Source organism: Megalopta genalis, chromosome 7 (genome assembly GCF_051020955.1).
Source record: "Megalopta genalis isolate 19385.01 chromosome 7, iyMegGena1_principal, whole genome shotgun sequence".
Taxonomy (NCBI): Eukaryota; Metazoa; Arthropoda; class Insecta; order Hymenoptera; family Halictidae; genus Megalopta; species Megalopta genalis.
This window is the reverse complement of record NC_135019.1, coordinates 19772038-19789921: the sequence shown is the minus strand read 5'-3', so window position 1 is coordinate 19789921 and position 17884 is coordinate 19772038. Positions and strand designations below refer to the sequence as shown.

The 17884-nt window shown below is 37.2% G+C and overlaps 1 protein-coding gene across 1 annotated transcript; it reads left to right on the top strand.

Moving 5' to 3' along the window:
- Positions 1 to 358: 358 nt before the first annotated feature.
- On the top strand, positions 359 to 3321 carry LOC143259817 (uncharacterized). Its single transcript, XM_076523492.1, has one exon. The coding sequence runs from the start codon at positions 416 to 418 to the stop codon at positions 2270 to 2272; it is 1857 nt and encodes a 618-aa protein (XP_076379607.1). The 5' UTR covers positions 359 to 415; the 3' UTR covers positions 2273 to 3321.
- The last annotated feature ends 14563 nt before the right edge of the window (positions 3322 to 17884 follow it).

Below are 17884 nucleotides of genomic sequence, written 5' to 3'. Positions count from 1 at the left end.
AGAACGAATTGTTTAAATTTTCATTATAAGCTCAGATGAAAAAGTTGAAAAAACATCATCTTTCCACTTTGTTATCATTCCAATCAATTACAATCTAGAATAATTTTCGTATTCCCATTCTCTAAAAAAACTAGTTGGTCCAGCATGTTAAAAAAATTCAAGTCATTCGTGCCAATTTTAAGAAAGTTATTCCGTTTGAAAAGGTGTTAACATACTTTTCGACGCAACTATAACTCGCTATTCAACAAAAGCCAATATCGAAAAAACCTATCTTTGGTCACTTGAGAAGCGTAACGAAATGTCCCAATTTTAAAAAATCAGTATTATTTGATATATCACAAAAATTCAAAAAGAAAAGAGGGAGACTGGTATTAGGCCATTCGTTCCAACCGACGTCGAATTTGCTGAAGGATCAATGTCTCCAACGATTCCACCGGTGCTCGTGTTGTCGCTGCTGCTTCTCTCGCCGGCGGCGTCCGAAGAAGCGATAGATCCCTTTGCACTGATACGAGAGTCGCTCAAATATTGGCGCAGAATCTACAAGATGTACCAGGAGGAGGTCGGTCTCGGTTACTGCTGGGCCGAGTATTTCCTGCGGTTAGGCCAGACCACGAGGAACCCGCCGCCGGAGCAAACTGCGACACCGAATGTTGCCAATTTTCAGATCAATCGGGACAACTTGTTCGTTTCGAGGCGGGATAAGCGTTCCCACGGATCGTTGGACTCTGGAGACGATAACGAGGCCAAAATGGAACGAAGAATAACGGTAACGCGCGAGGGAATCGAACGTTACGAGGACCGATGCGGTTCTAAAGCCACGCAATGTTTCGTAGCTAATCGTTTTCGAAGAAGCATTGACCGCAACTTTTCAAATCCGCCGTTCTGCAAGTTCGAGGCAGAAGTTCCGAAGTTCCCTGAAAAGATACCGGGCGAAAGGGACGTTTCCGCTGGAAAGTCTCGGGCTCTTGGACCTAGTTTCGCATTGTCGGACGAAAAGAATCATCGACTCGCTTCCCTTTTAGCTCCGCTGACCGCGACCCAACGAATTACGGTCGTTACCAGCGGAAATTTTCGCGTTCAAAGTCTGTCGACCTCGACGAAGAAGTCTCGCGAACGCGGCCCTCGACGTTCCAGCGTGCCTGCAGAACAAGATGGCGCCGATGGCGGACTATCTTCTTCGCTGAAGCGGGTCGTCGTAGCACCGTTCGTTCTCGAATTTAAAGGAACGGGAGCAGAAGGCGGTCCCGAACCGGGATGGAAATTGAAAGGCCCCGGAGCGGACACGCGTCGTAAAGTTTTACGCTCGCTAGGGAGCGACGGCACTTCCGGTTTTGCGTTTTCACTGGCGCGTTCTCGCCCGAGAGGCCGGGAATCGCTGCTTTTTCCCCGGAGGGTCGTGTTCGTCGGTGATTCGCGATTTAAGGGCCGTAATGCGATGAAGAAGCTCGGCGATAAGGAGGGACGAGAGGATCTCCGACGCGAGAGGAGAGGAGAGCAGTCGAACGTCGAATTCCGGGGAGAGGAACGGCCGCGAGAGAGACACCAGAAACGTTTCCGACGCGAACGCGGGGCAGAAAGCTGGATAAAGATAGAAAAATTGAATAAAGAAAGAGGCCTCGATCTGACGCCGAGTAACCAAGCGTTTCAGAGACGCTCCCTCGCGTTTCAACACGAAACACCGATCTGGAGACGCGGGATTCGCGGAGGAAGAAGAACGACGAAAGGAAATGGAAGCTGGAAGACCAGAAATGATTTCGGGTACTTCCTGGAATCCGAAAGTAGCTTTTCTCTGAAGAAGAGAGGCTTTTGGCCGAGGGAAAGGTTTACAGAGGACGAACGAGAAAACAATTGGGAGAGCCCCAAACAATTATCGAGCCCGAAGGACAATCAATATCGAATCGGTGGAGAAAAAGGAGCTGGGAAGCCTGTTACGTATCCCCCGCGAGATCCCTCGTTACTTCCCGTCACTCGGCAACGATTTATGGGGGATTATGGCAGCCCAACGAGTGGAACGAGTCGCAACTCGATACAGAGTCGATCGCCAGAGAATCAAGGTCGGTGGTCCTTGACTAGCTTCGGTACGGCGCGTGGCCTTGCCAGGATGTCGGCGATTCTTTATGATCTCCACACGGTGTTTATGGCGTTCCTAAAAGTACTGAGAATGTTTGTGGAACTGGGCTGGGAAACGGTGGACTATATCGAGACTAATATGGCGCTGGCCTGCACCAAGGACTATTTAGTGGAGAAAGCACTCCAGTGGATCGATTCGTGAATACTGGGACATTGGAACATTAGATTTTTTGCCGGATAGTGGTCAGTACAGTGGTTTGGATTTGTAAAGACGCGAATTAAATGCATAACGATGTTATTGATATTTTGTTTATTCTAAAGAAAATATTGTTATGGTGTTTTTAAATTCTAAAATTTGATATATTTTTTTACTAGGACGATGGACTTCAAACCGTATCAGTTATTTAACCCTTTGCTACTTTCCAAATAAATTTTCGTATTATTTTTGTCTGTATTCAAGAAATTGTTTAGAAGTAGAAGTCTTCTATAAGCAAACCGGAACAATTCCGTATACGTCAAATAAAGACATCATATCAAGTAGAAATACTATAGGTAAACACAAATGTCTTCATTTTGTAATTAAAATAACCTCGAAAGCAAAGAGTTAATACACTTTAAGGTGCACTTTATCCTAATAACGGGACACTTTGATTTGAAATGCAATAATGACGCTTTAGAAAATAGAGATTCAGGGAGATATTCTGATATACCAGAGAGATAGAAACTAGAGATTCATTTGTTACTCTAACGGGATTCAAAATATAGCTATATCTTATCAATTTGTCCACATACGTGCATAAAAAAGTCCTCGCTTTGGCATAGTCAATTTATTTCCTATGAAACACATTTGTAAGCTCGCTACGACTTAATTCATACATGCCGTTTGAAGCAAAAGAGGTGTAAGTCCATTTTTTCCTAGGTTGATTTAATATTATTAAGTCATATTTGACGTAGTATTTTATTTGATTTTTGTTTATTACTTCAAGTTAAAGCTTGAAAGTGGCTTAAACAATAAAGTTACACACATTCTGGACGTTATTGCATTTTACAGAAATTTTTTACAGAACAAAAACTAACTCTTTTTACCTACACCATTTCTGCCTTCAATGGCTTACATATAGACATTTTAGTGTTTCTTGAAACAGGTATTAATTTAAATTAATCATCAAGAACTGGATCAAGCAACGATTTTGTATGAAAATAAAAACAGATGTTACAGTCGAAGAATTAATAAAACGAAAACTAAACATACAGATTTCCAATATTAATTGCTCTTAATATTAAATCTTTCCTTAATATTAATTATTCTCAATGTTCTCACGCTTTTCGAATGGCAAGCTTTAATGCATTGAATCTCTCAAGACGAAAATTTTGAAGCCCCGATAAAATATGAGTGGCACGTCAATCAACGCGTCAATGAGATCCTAATTTATTAATAACTATGTCACATACAAAATTAGTGCCTTAATAATTTCCTTTCCCATAACTGATCCAGAAGCTAATTTTACTAAATCGTTCAACTCGAGATATCTTCTTTAATTACAATTAAAAAATTGTTATTGTAAAATTTATTAAGGAATTCAAAAAATTCACTACCAATTACTGACTTTTAAACGTTTTTTAAGCAGACGCCATTAGATTAACTGTACAGTAGTACGATCGCCAGCGAAAATTATGTTTCCAGCATCCTCGATATAAATTACACTACAAATCTTTAAGCAAAACAAACTTGTCTGTATCAATTATAAGAAACAAATGATGGTGTAATATATTACAAAGTAATAGTGGCATAAGTCACATTTTCTTAATTCTGGAAAACAAGGACTGTTATTATTTACTGACCAGAGAATTTAGCGTCACATTAATTATTATTTCACTTATCTTTTTAACATATTGACATGTACAAATTACATTTTAAGACACATGTTAAGATTTTCAAAAATGTGACTTACTTCGCTATGATTTTAACCCACTCAAATGTTAAATAGAAATTTCATTTTTCCGTTAATAAATTGGAAATGAAATATAAAAGCATAGTTACTATTAGACTGCGTATTTTTATGCAAAATAAAAATGATGTAGCTAAGCACATTCTTTTTCGATCCTTTAATATTTTTAATAAGTTCGCATTACTATATCGACATTCTTAATTTCTTTTAATAATTTCATTGTTTTAAACTACGCCTAAACTACGCCATTGTTTTGCTACAAATGCATAAAACTCGCAGTCTAGTTGCTATGTGTATTTCGTTGAAATCATTAGTCTATAACTCAGCAGAGATACGTTTGCTTCTGTCATCGTTCTCCTTCGCGTCCCTCAATTAAAATGTTTCCAGTGTTGAACATTTGATGAACTCAGCGACAAGAACGCTCGAAACTACTCGCCGACGATGATTTATCGATCGGAGGTCTTCAAAGCGTCGTAAAATCCTCTTAACGGTTCCAGTAATCGTTAGCCTAAGTTCCGCTGCAAGGCTGGTCTGTTTCTGGCGTCGAGACGCATCGATCGTCCGACTGTGGATCGATATCGAGCAAGTAAATTCAAAATTCAGCTTTTTATGAAGCCGAACGTCGTTCGAGGAGATTCGACTACCACTAGAGGGAAGAATTTACGAACCGATGGTTGGGGGTTACAATTAAGAACATCGATCGATCCCCAGAAACAGGTGTTCGTTGTAGTCGATAGCAAGCATCGCGAATGAATTTTTGATGCCACCTGTTGCTACCGTCGGGACCTCCTTTCTTCTTTCTCCTTCTCTCTCTCTCTCTCTCTCTCTCTCTCTCTCTCTCTCTTTCTCTCTCCCCCCCTCTCTCTCTCCATCGCCTCTCTCTTCCTCGCCTCCTCTCTCGCCTCTCTCTCTCTCTCTCTCTCTCTTTCGCTCTCTATATCGACATCCGTACGTCTCGAGTTCTCCGAGATAATATCTGCCGCTGAGAACGAAGCTGCGCCGATACAAGAGTTCAAGGAGTGATCTCGATTCTCTGATGAATGTCACGGAAATTTTCGATCTCGCCTACTCGAAAAAAAACGTACCGACGATAAGGTTCCGTCGTTATACGTTTGCAAACGATTTCGTGGCTCAGGGATCACCTAGCGTACATTGTACGCTGTACACGCGTTAATTAACCACCGTCAACCCTCATTTATCCAACTTGGATGTCGCGTTAAGTACCAAGCTGAGCAACTTCGTAATATGAGAAGTGGAGAAAAGTGATTATAAGTAGAACAAGGAAAGTGATATTATAAAACTAAACTTTCAAGATTGTACAATAAATTTACGAATGTACAAGGTTTATTAAATTTTATATTGCATTGTACAGAAGATAGAAAAATTAATGTGCATAAGAGATTATTCACGTCTTTTTACGTTTTCTACAATCTTTAAATTTAATCAATGTAATCAAAAAATTTTATTCAACTAATACATTGTATTATAAGAAAATCGTCGATTTTATTTTACGGAACTTATCGAATTTTAAAAAGTAAAATTCTATTTTTCGAAACATAACTCGTACATACACTTAAAGACAAAAGTTAAAAAATTAGGATAAAAATTTGTGTTGTGTCAACGAGAATATTAATTTCATTCTTTTTATTTTTATTATTTTCTTCTAGTGCCGTGTGCACTAAGTAAAACATATATTATATGCTTCAATATAATATATACTTTTCATTTATTAAGACATTTAGCTATCAAAATATCAAGTTTTAACGTTAGGTAAAGTCTCTTAACCTTCGTCGGTAAGCATTTATTAGCTTACAGAATTTGACATAAATTTCAAAGAATTTTTATTACATTCTTTGATTTGATTGCCGACATGGCACATCTGCTTCTATTCTGCTATTGCATACCTTTCGGCCTTTGAGACTTCTGAACATCGGTAAATAAAGAATGGACAATTTTTACTTTGCATAAAGACCCGCAGATTTAGTGTAGATGTTGTAAATTAGTAAATTTTAGTAAATTAATGAAATGATATGAAGAACGTATACTAATTGTGTAAGTGGCCGGCAAAATATTTATCAAATCGATCCAAGAGAGTTAAGATACCGATTTTTCTACATTACGAATGAAACCTACTTAAAGAATGACAGCCATCCCTCGAGACACAGTCTTAACTTCTAAAAGAATGACCACCTGTAGCTGAACACCATGTACACACACCTACATCGAGATACATGAAGTATTTGTACTTCTAAAGTTTTGGTAAACTGTTTCACACAAAACTTACTTTATTATATCGCAAAGAGCCTAAAGCCATAACTCTCGCTAGAAAGGGGCAAGCGCAAGCAACTAGTTTCGGAATAGGACACGAATGGGATTTTTCTTGCCATATTTTCATCACTATTGTATTGAATCGTGTTACGTGAAATGTCAAATTTTTTTTGCAAAAGAATAATTTCTCCATCTCTTTGAAAATCAACTATAAATGAATTATGTACCCCGATTGGTATATAATGATTATAAATTTTATACACTTATGGAACAATTGGATGAGCGAAATACAAAACAGTGGAAACTTCAGAAGAATTTAAGAACATTACTATATCATTTCCAATTAATTAAGATACAAAGAGACAAAATTAATTCTTAAACAAATCTCGTTAAGAGTTAAATGAGAATTTATTCCTCACTAATAGAATATATCTGGAATTAAAAACCCAAGCATATCAAATCTTTCATCAAAGATATGCAATCATGTCGGTTACGAATGGATCGAATTTTTCTGTTACGTTCAATTTATAAATTTTTAGTAGACTCAAAGATGAATCAAAGATGATTGATTCAAAGATGTTATATGAACATTTTTCTTTTGCCTTAAACTTATTAAGAGCAAGTCCGCCATTTCACAGTGTGGGCTCCAATTAGACAATTTTCTCTCTGAAGAAGATTCGAAAACATTACTTGCATTTATATGCCCCATGGTGTCCCACAAATATTTAATATCTAGTAGTCGTTGATAACACATTAAACATCAAAGTAGGAAAAGGAAATCAATCTCTTTGACCACATATTTCTATTCTTGTATTCTCTGAAAAATACATTAGATTCGTCAAATTTTGAATTTACATTACTGAAATGTACATCGGATAGTGGAGGTGGAACGAATTCCATTCACAAAACGCAGAATCCAATCCACAATTAGTTAAGTAGTTAGCAAGCTTAAAAATTTCATAAAATCAAATTAAAATTGAAAAGTTATGATGTTCGACGTCAATTACATTATCGACGTCCTTGTGTTTCGCCGATAATTTAGAAAATTATGGACACGCGATAGATCAGCGTAAAAATTCATTTTCAAATTCAGCAAATTATTTCGTCATCCACGTATGGGTGACGCGTCCGGTCGAAGTGTTAAATATAAAGTATCGTTGAATGCGTCGAAAGTGTTTATTCCACGGTCTGTAGCCACCTCGACGAGATTGCGTGTCGATACTCGTCTTCCGCAGACAAAATGCTCGATATCAAACGGATTCCTTTGATTCATTAAACACACCAATTCAACGTGGTCCCGTTTTCCCTCGTGTCGATGAAAAGTCGCGAAGAAAGTGTGTAGGCGGATGCTCGTGAAAGGATTAAAGACGTGAATGGGCTCGCATGGAGAGCACGAAAAAGATCAAACAGAGGCCGTCGGTGAGGTGGTTAGGGGGGTAGAGGAGCGGGGCATCAAAGAAACAAGAAGGCGGATGAAAAGCGAAACGATAGGGCAAGGAAATAGAAGCGATCATTTATGTAGGCGGACGGGACTCGCGTGAAACGAGGACCGCATCCCCTTCTTTGCTTTCTCATGGTCGACTTGTTGACATTGTCTGCATGCAAGAAGTGAGATGTTGATTAAACGCAGTGGAACCTCTCTTCGGGGACGGAGTCGTTCAAGGAACGTGTTTATTTCACCGGTGTCCTCTTCATCCGCGTCCGCGATTCACCCTTGATCTTAGATTTTTGTTTACTCGCACGATGAATTTCTGAAGATCTCGGCTTGCGCAAACCTGGCTAAGCGATTAACGGAGGCTGGATCTGGTCTTCGGAACCCGGCAGGTCGTTTTAATCTTTCTCCGGGGTTTTCGAGCTGTCCAATTCTTTTTGCTAAATGAAATACGAGGCTAAAATATCTCGTCGTATCAATTTAGTTGACGAAACCAAGGCGGGCAAATTCAGAACTACAGTGGCTACTCGTTTTGGTACTAATAATTTAACACTAAACCTGCCGGTCACAAACGGTGATTGACGTTTGCTGTTTCGTAAGGATCTCACTAGACTGAATGAATTCAGGGTGTGTTAATTAATGTGCTACCTCTCTGGTTACTGTACCCTCGCAATAATTTTACTTATATTTAAAAGCAATATTATTAAATTGAAGATATCGAATTGTTTCAATAAAATTCGATCTGTAATTTTCGTAACCGTATCAAAAGTTCAACTTCTTAATACCGATAAAATGCGGAAACTATCTTTTTAAACTTCTGATAATTGTTTTACATGTTTTTGCCTTGATATTACTAAAAGACTTGAGAATCACGTTGTAAATAAAGATGAAAAGGATACAAAAATGATGCTTACACACAAAAACGAAAGATAAGCTGTTATATTCATAAAACTCGACCAAAGTGCAGAAAAACGATAATATAATTAACTTGGTAATTCAGTAACCCGAACAAGTTCACGTCTTCTTTCTATTACTGTGCACTGTAACTGGGTTAAGCTTTCATGTCTTTATCGCTGCGTGCGTTGATTTCTGAACTCTCTCATGGCAAACCACGTGTTACATCTAACCTTATTTTCTTGGTCCGTGAAATGTGTGTCCGCAATACGTTATTTTCTTTCCTTTTTTAACACTAAACCTACCAAGCAGTAATACTAACTGGCATGTACTGCTCCGCAAAAGTGAGAAGACCGAATTTATTTAGAATTTGTAAAGTTTTTATTATAAAACTTGCTCCAATAATATAACTTATTCAAGCGTTTTCCACGAAAGTCTCGGAACTTTGCAAAATTGCAAAATAAGAAAGCGGTCACTCTGACCGCGGTAGGTTTAGTGTTAGAAATGTCGTAAGTATTGAAACATGTATAATAAATTATGCGAAATAATTTAATACGGAATGTTTCATGTTGTTATATTTTCGTTATTGGATTACTTACCTAAATTCATTTAGATCACTGTATAGAAATTGACACGCAGTAACTAGATTAGTGTACAGAAATTGACACACTATTCTAATCTAACCTTATTTTACCTATCGATAAAAACCATACATTTAATACCCATTGTTATTGAATTCGTAAATAGAAATTAAATTCATTTCGCAACATCAACAATATACTAAGATGATCGAAGTTTCAATTTTCAGGCAATTATATCAATACACATTCAAGTGTGAACAAACGTAATTTGGAAGAAGTTTTAACAGATTCAAGAAAAAGTAGTGAACAGGATTGATTTCCTACACTATCTCATTTTACTCACTATACGTTATTTTCTATAATCAGTATCGGTTAAAATTTGGTTTCTAATATTTTTATATAATATTATATATCTGGCTGGAAATTTTTGCTGTTGTATTTTGGAAAGATTTCTTGATTAAACTTAACTTTATACTGAGGAAAGAAGAGCTAATTTTAAAGAAAAATTTGCACCACAATTATTTTATGCATTCAACTTTTTGAGCCCTAAAATTTTAAAAAATAATGGTAACTATTTTTCAATCCTTTTTAGATTTTACGAGTTTTTGAACCTGGACAACACCTGGATATTCGAACGTTAAAAAGTTAGAGTCTTCAACAATCCACCTTGCTTAAAAATTTCATATGTTGACCTTCACATAACCCTGACATGACCTTAACATGACCTTGACATGACCTTGGCATAACCTTGACATGACCTTGACATGACCTTGGCATAACTTTGACATGGCCTTGACATGACCTTGACATGACCTTGGCATAACCTTGACATGACCTTGACATGACCTTGGCATAACTTTGACATGGCCTTGACATAACCTTGACATAATCTTGACATGACCATGATGTAACCTTGACATTGTACGAGCATGAAGTGGATTTACAACTAAATGGGTGAGTTTCTTATTGATAATATTCTTCATATTTCTCTAACAAACATATCCCTTACGCGTCCTTTAACCCGATTGTTATTTAAAAAGTTAGCTTTGCAAATCATTCGTTGAACTGTGTTCGGACACAGAATTATTTAAATTAAAATATCATTTACGTACTTTGTTAATCTTCACTGTACACCTTGCTTAAAAATTCCATATGTTACACTCAAGGTGTCATGCACACTAGAAAATTAAAACGGCGCTTACGGTTAAATTACTTACTATTTTGGGTCCGAAAAATTAGTAAATATTCTTGAGACGTTCTAAAGTAAAGATGAACAGCGTTTTTCTTAAAAATATTGTAGTAAAAAAAAAATCCGGAAAGTTCTCGCTTCGTGATTTGTTCAATACTTCGAACGCGGCTCGAGTGCGTCCCGACCATCTGTCAAAGCCTCGTGCTGCGGGCTCTCGAACTTCGCGCCGTCACCTCTCATTGGTCAGTGTTTTCCGTTAATAACTCGTAAACAAAGCCGCAGATTGCATTTTCGCAAAGGAAAAAGTTACTTCAAATGACCTCAGCTACCCCTCATTTTCGGCTGTTAAAAATATTTGTAGAACACCCTGTATTTCGCTCAGGTGGATACGATTCTTTTGGTCGGTACTGAAAGGATTAACACGTTCGTGAATACACAATAACATGAATGCTATAACATTCAAAATAAGCCACATTATTATGAAGAATTATCTATATAAAAATATATCATTTGTTTTTTGAAATTATTATATGCTTTAATGTAATGGCAAAATGGTTCATTAAATATTTTCATTTCGTCTCTTCTTTGCGAGCCGCATTCTGTAGGCTCGTCATAACTGTCCATTTTTGCAGCTCAGTAAAATTTGTCCTGTCCGCGATCGCGTTAATCACGATCTCCAAATTCAAAATCTAAGGAAATTCGCCGCGAGCCAAGAAGGTAAAATATCGATTATCGAGTGAATTGGTGATTCGACGAAGGAAAGTGTCGAAATGGAAAGCGGCGATCGCTTGATCGCTTTCGTTGAGTCGTGAGCGTCCCGTAAACACGGAAAAAGCGTGGAAGAAAAAAGAAGCTGAGAACGGCTGGAAAGTAGGAAAAAGCGAAAAGTTAGCCGGCGGCCGGGGAGGGTCCATCATTCACCGGTACTCATCTGCACTCATACTCGGAGTCGCCGCGCCGGTACATTGAATCCGCCCCCGCACCGGTCGAAGCCGGGCAGAGCCGAGCGACGATGGAAAAGGGAGTCCCCGCGTAAATATACCCGGGGAGTGTACGTAAGAGGGTAGCGATACGGTGCCGGCATTCAGAGGGGAATTCATTATTAAGGATCTCTTAAGGATCGTCTTCCCGAGGACAGTCCGGCGCATCATCCCCCGGCCGCCCATAGAAATAGACACAGCCGACGCTTTGGTGTCGACCACACCTATTTCCGTCGGCTATTCAACAGACCCCACGGTTTTTCACGTGTCGGCTATTCAGAGGATGCGACTCGAATTTCCGTCGGGTCGATTCTCGTAAATATTTAATTCTTAATCACGGTCGCTCGTCATACATCGGCGGACGCGGAACACGGAACACGGAACGGAAAAATGGCCCGGAACCGCTCGGCCGGACCGGCGACCCTAAAACGAGCCCCAACCCCGGGCAAACTACCCCTCCGCGGCACCCTTTCTTCCTCTTTTCTTCTTCGCATTCGGCCCGCGTCGCCGCGATTATTCCTGGGCTTTTCCCCGGGTACGTATCAAGCCACGGTATCTCTTTCTCTCTACCTCGGCTCTATCATACGCTGCTATTCCGTATTGTATACCTAACTCGAGCCCTCAGAGGTCGCATGAATGCTCCTCTAATTATCCGACAGTCGCTAGCGAACGTTTTCTACCGTCCCGGTAATTATACTCGGCCCGTGCGACTCGCTCGAAAAGACGAGAGGTTATCGGGAACACGGATATCGTCGGATCGCCGTTTATTTTCGCAAACGCCAGCGATTCAACCGACATGCGTCATTTAAAACGATAGTTGAGATTGTGTCGCGTCAATCACATATTTATACGCTTTCCGAATTTTAGAATATACAGTAAATTCTTTCCATTTTTCTTTCAGCTTGTGAACAAAAATGGACAATTTTGGAAGAGGAGATACGATTATTCGAGCCCTGTGCCTCGTTTTTATAGTTATTGACAATCGGCAACTATAAATGGCTCGAATAATCGTATCTCCTCTTCCAAAATTGTCCACTTTGTTTACAAGCTGGAGGACAATTGGGGAGAATTTGCAGTACATACTGTGAGTATCAATAGAGCAGACTAGGGTAAAACGAAACACTCAACTTTGGAAGGTAAGAACAAAAAATCAGGAGACGAAAACACACAGCGTGTGACATCAATAGTCATCTTAAATAAATTATATTGACCGAAGGATTTTTGTAAAAACAAACATATGTGGCTGGCGATTTTTGTCAAAAGTAAATAAGAAAGAATTCGTGTATGATTAAATGTAAACAACTGTTTTAAGCAACAAATCACATGAGGTGTTCATCCAAAACTTTGTAAGTTCGTATGTTACTAAAGAATGTATTCGAATATATTTCAAGAGTATGGTAGGCTGTATTGCAATCACCACTGTGGAAGGAAACGCCATGTTTATTCCGTATTATACGCCATTATATCTGTATTAAAAAACGTCTTATCACGTCTTCGATCAATAACGTGATAAGAAAAGTATGTAAAATAAAGGAAAATAAGATTTCCTATAAATATGTATTCTAACGTATAGATCGACATTGTAAGTGGCTAATAATATACAGTGTCCCATAATTATGTTAACACCCGGAAAGGGGTGATTCCTAAGGTCATTTAAAGTAACTTTTTTTAACTCGTAAACAAAGCCGCAGACTGCACTTTCGCTACGTAAACCGTTACTTCAAATGACCTCAGGAATCACCCACCCCTTTCCGGGTGTTAGCGTAATAATGGGGCACCTTGTGTAGATTTCTTACATCACAGAAATATTGAAACGCATTGATAATTTCTTCCAGTTTTCTGTTTCATTACTTCTACAAATCTCTTTGGCATTGACGTTAACTTTGCTTCTGAAATTGTTTTATTGGTCATTGAATGTTGTTGTTATTGAATATTTCCAATCGATCGTGATTAAAAACTAATGAACAAACTTCGTCTTTGTTTTAATCCTTTATTGTAAACCAGCTATTACAAACTGATACAATCTAGTGCCTATCTGAAATCGTATAAATTATACGTTATTCAAAGTCTGCTTAACAAGTCTATTTCAACTGATTTTATTAGCTGTACAAATTAATTTGTGGCTTTAGTAATTGATTTCGTCGAATATCCGAACTGATTTTTTCTTAAAAACAAAGTCTCAAGTAAAAAAATTGCATTCTATATCTCCAATTAATTTTTTTTTTACACAAAATCATCACCTTTCCAATTGTTATGGACCACCCTGTAGAAATCCCAACTTTGAAACAGCGTTATAAATTTTAGTTGAAATATATCCTTTCATAATTCATAAACGAAACACACTGCCTACGTTCATTTTCCAAATTAGAGGAACATGATTCCGGCAGACTTGCCATTGTACGCTCATCTTTTAATTTGGCAACACAAAAAGTTCACTTGAACTTGTTTTTCCACAGTGAAACCCTTGTTAAAACCATGTAAAGCATATAAAAAAACATGTTAGAAACTCTGCGAAATTGTAAATAGAGCTTGTTAAAAAATCGTGTGAAAGTTGCCTACGAACGTACTGTGTAAAAAAGCGGCTTCGAAATTAAATGCTTACAAGCGTGAGAAAATGTGGAAATACGTTGGTGCACACCGTTGTAAAACTCACTAAAATTTCCCAACGTTTTATCGAGTTTCGACCCAAAAGTAATTAAACACGTCATCCCAGTAGTTTAGGTCGCGCTTTGGTCGGACTTACCAACTACAGTAAATTCTCTCTAATTGACCCTTAGTTTGTAAAAAAAAAAATGCACGATTTGGGAAGTGGAGATATAATTATTCGAGCCTTGCAGCTCGTTTGTATAGTTATTGACAATCGGCGACTAGAAAAACGAGCCCCGAGGCGCGAATAATCGCATCTCCTCTTCCCAAATCGTCCATTTTTGTTTACAAGTTGAGAGTCAATTAGAGAGAACCGGTGATTAAATGTCAACAATCTGTATTCAAATTTGCTCCGTAATTGCCGATGGTGTTCGGGCACGTCCATAATTATCAAACGATTGAAAATTGTAAAAATGTTACCGGATGTTCGTGTAAACTTGAAGCTAGTAACTTTCGGTTGCGATGAAAATTCGCGGAGTTCGTAGCGAAATATTGGTATGCCAATTGATGGAATAGTGTGTTAATATAGTTTGGCTGTTCTCTATAGTGATTGTTTTCTCGGCGCAAAACTGTAATCCGTTCCTATTATTTTCTGGGTTGCCGAGGGCTCAAAAACGCACGCGAAACATATGAACTGTTCAAAGTTGTACAAGAGCCATCATGATTTTTAATTGGCATATTGTGGACACGGATTTTTGCCACAGAAACGTGGGAAATGAGATTAAGTGCTCACTGCTAACGACGTTCCATTACCACAAAGTTACGTGCGCATTTCTGACAGCCACGTTCCTCTAGCGTTGGATACAGGAATACTGTGCAATGGTCTCCATTAAATAAACATCTCGTTCGTTTGCTGCAACGGTAACGTAATTCGGGAATCACAATTTCGAGATGAACGGGTTTGAACGTTATGGATGTTCATGCAACGTCACATTGTAATGCAAAAATTGATGTGATCATTTAAGCTTTGTAAGCTATAGTATTTCCATTTCATGTAACTTACTGCATTTTCTACATACAGCATTGAATTTTGTGACTCAAGCAACAGTTGCACTTCGCACAATTTTTTAAATATAAACAAATTCGACGATGTTAACATTATTTTGAAACGTGATATAACAATTTTTGGCGGCGCCTCAGGGTCACCACTAAAGTCCAAAGGGTACATTTAATATTAATATTTTAATATTTTAAGTTCAATTACAATCACATCACTCATTTTTTACAAGATGCAACGTATTATTAATTTAACTAAATAACCACGATTTTAGTTATTAATTGTCACACATCCTAACAACGTCACATTGAAATAGGAATGTTAATTTGGTAAGATGTGAAATCTGTGTAGAGATACCACAATACTTTTGTATAATGTTATAAACGCCCCTCAACCCTTAAAATAAACCCATTATATACACCATAAATACAATGATATTATTAGTGATAGAAACGTTCAACAAATATTATTAATCATATGTAAATTATAAATAAAAAACAATATATACATTTTTTTATATGAGGTCTAACGTCGATATTGTTAACGATAAAGAATGAAAGAAAACTACCATTAAGTCCACGGTAACAACAATGTAACACATTTTTTAAATTCCAGTAAAATTCATGCGCTAAATACGAACATGCGACTAAAATAAGCCACGGCTTATATTGCAACAAAATACCACAATAAATAACTTTTTAAAAGCACAAAGGCAATGATTCAATATTTATTAATTTCTCGAACGTTGACGTAAACGCTGAACCGTTTTAAAGGCTCACAATTCGACATAAATCGATGTGAAACGATCAAAAGTCTGATTCGAGAGAATTTATCGCAAACCACTGAAGTCGAACCTCTCGAAATTGAATCTGAAAATACACGGAGCAGTAATTGGGTAAATTTAAATCCAAACAACCGGAAGCTATCAGTTTTGACTGCACGGTGAACTTTGCGGAATGCTTGTAGCGTTTCGACTACATTGCCGGTTCAATTAAGAGATTAATTCTCGATATCGAAATACCACTTTGAATGCAGAAGCGACTCCGGCGATGGAACACATGCTCCGTTATCGAGACATTCAATATTAGATATTACATATTGAACAGACGCGAACCAAGTCGCTATCGACAAGATGAAAGGGGGTGGAAGGTTTCGCGTGCAAATTGATTCTAGAAAATGGGGTAAACCGCGACCCAGCATACTGGAATATTTCATGTCAAAGAGCAACAAAAAAAGTACCTTTGCGATGCGACACAGAAGATATATCGCGGAACATGACTATAGCGCCGTTACAATTTTCAAGAGTTTCGGACACTTGCAATGACTCACGAAAATATTCAAACGCGTTTTAATACTTTAACTGTCACGATAACAATTTCATAAAATTAAAGTAATTTATTTAACCAAATTGAAATTCGAAAATTAAGTTGTACGATATCAATTAATTTGTTTAACATTCTTACATTTTGCTGATCCTAGTAAAATTAGGAAGATATAACAGATTATTGAAGATAATTAATTTTTTCAAAAGTGAGCAAATAATTCTATTACCCACATATGGGTCGGGGGTGGGCATTATTCGTATTGTTTCGAATAAATAATTATCTATTATCATTATCCAATGAATTCTTTTTAGTCGAATATTTTATCCGAATAAACATTATTCATTATTCGTCTTAAGTTATTCTATCTATTTATTCAAATCATTCCTTATTCGAATAAATTATTCGAATAATGGCGCAACATTTGAAAAAAAGTTCATTGTCAAAAGGAATATGGAATAAAAAAATCGATAAACTATGAAAATAACACCTTATATTCTATAATTTTTATTGAAATATTATATCATATAATATTCAAATATTATTATAATATATTATTATATCATATAAATTCTTATTCGAGTAAAATCTTATTCGAATGAAATCTTACTAGGATAAATTATTATCTAGATAAATTTGTATTCGAATGGATATTTATTCGATAGCATTGAATACAATCTTATTCGTTATTCTTTATCTTTTATCCGCGATCCGAATAAAATGTTGCATCTCTGATACTAATGACGCGGTAGACTAAATATTAAAAAGAAATGCATATCTTTTTTGAAACTGCACCAAATGAACCGAATTTTGTTTGAGATATTAAAGTATACTAGATAATGCTTAAAAATTCCAACCAGTTGAATTGACGAAAAGGATAAAAAAATCACGTTATTTCACTTTTTTATTCTAGCTTAGAACGAAAATGTAAAGAATGCGTTTCATGTTGCGTAACGTTACAGAGAATGTTTCTACGACGAGATAATTTCGTTCAAAGTTTCAAATTTCAATGGAAAAAGAAACATTTTTTCCGTATTGCTGCGAGTTAGAGAAATCATCGCGAGCTTGCGGAAACCTTTGATTTGAAATAGTTACAGTGTTTGCACGGAGCCTCGATCGTCCTCCGCGAAAAGCAACAGTTGAAACGTTTCCAACATGCCACCCGCCGCGAGTAATTAGTCGAATTTTAATTGCTTTAGTTTCTGAAGTGATAATCAAAGGTCCATTAAGGTTGCCCAAGACTACGGATTTTAATTATACGGGTCCGAAGCTGGACTGGACATTAACCGGCACTGTTCTTAATAGTGAACACATTGTGCTGTAATACTTTCGAACTTCTTACAAAAAACGAGCATCTTAGTTATTTGACTTTTCGTAATTAATTATCATTATGTATTGAGTCAGACGGAAAGTTGTTTTGCTCTTCAAAACAATTTAATTTTATAAAGGTGATCGAAGAGCACTTGATTCAGTATTTCACCAATAAAAAGCAGTCAACTGTCCAACTATATATCTTTTTATTAATTAAACGCATTTTAAGCCACGGTTAGTATTAG

Excerpts from the sequence above, each read along its gene's own strand:
- LOC143259817 (XM_076523492.1), top strand. The coding sequence starts at position 416 with ATGTCTCCAACGATTCCACCGGTGCTCGTGTTGTCGCTGCTGCTTCTC.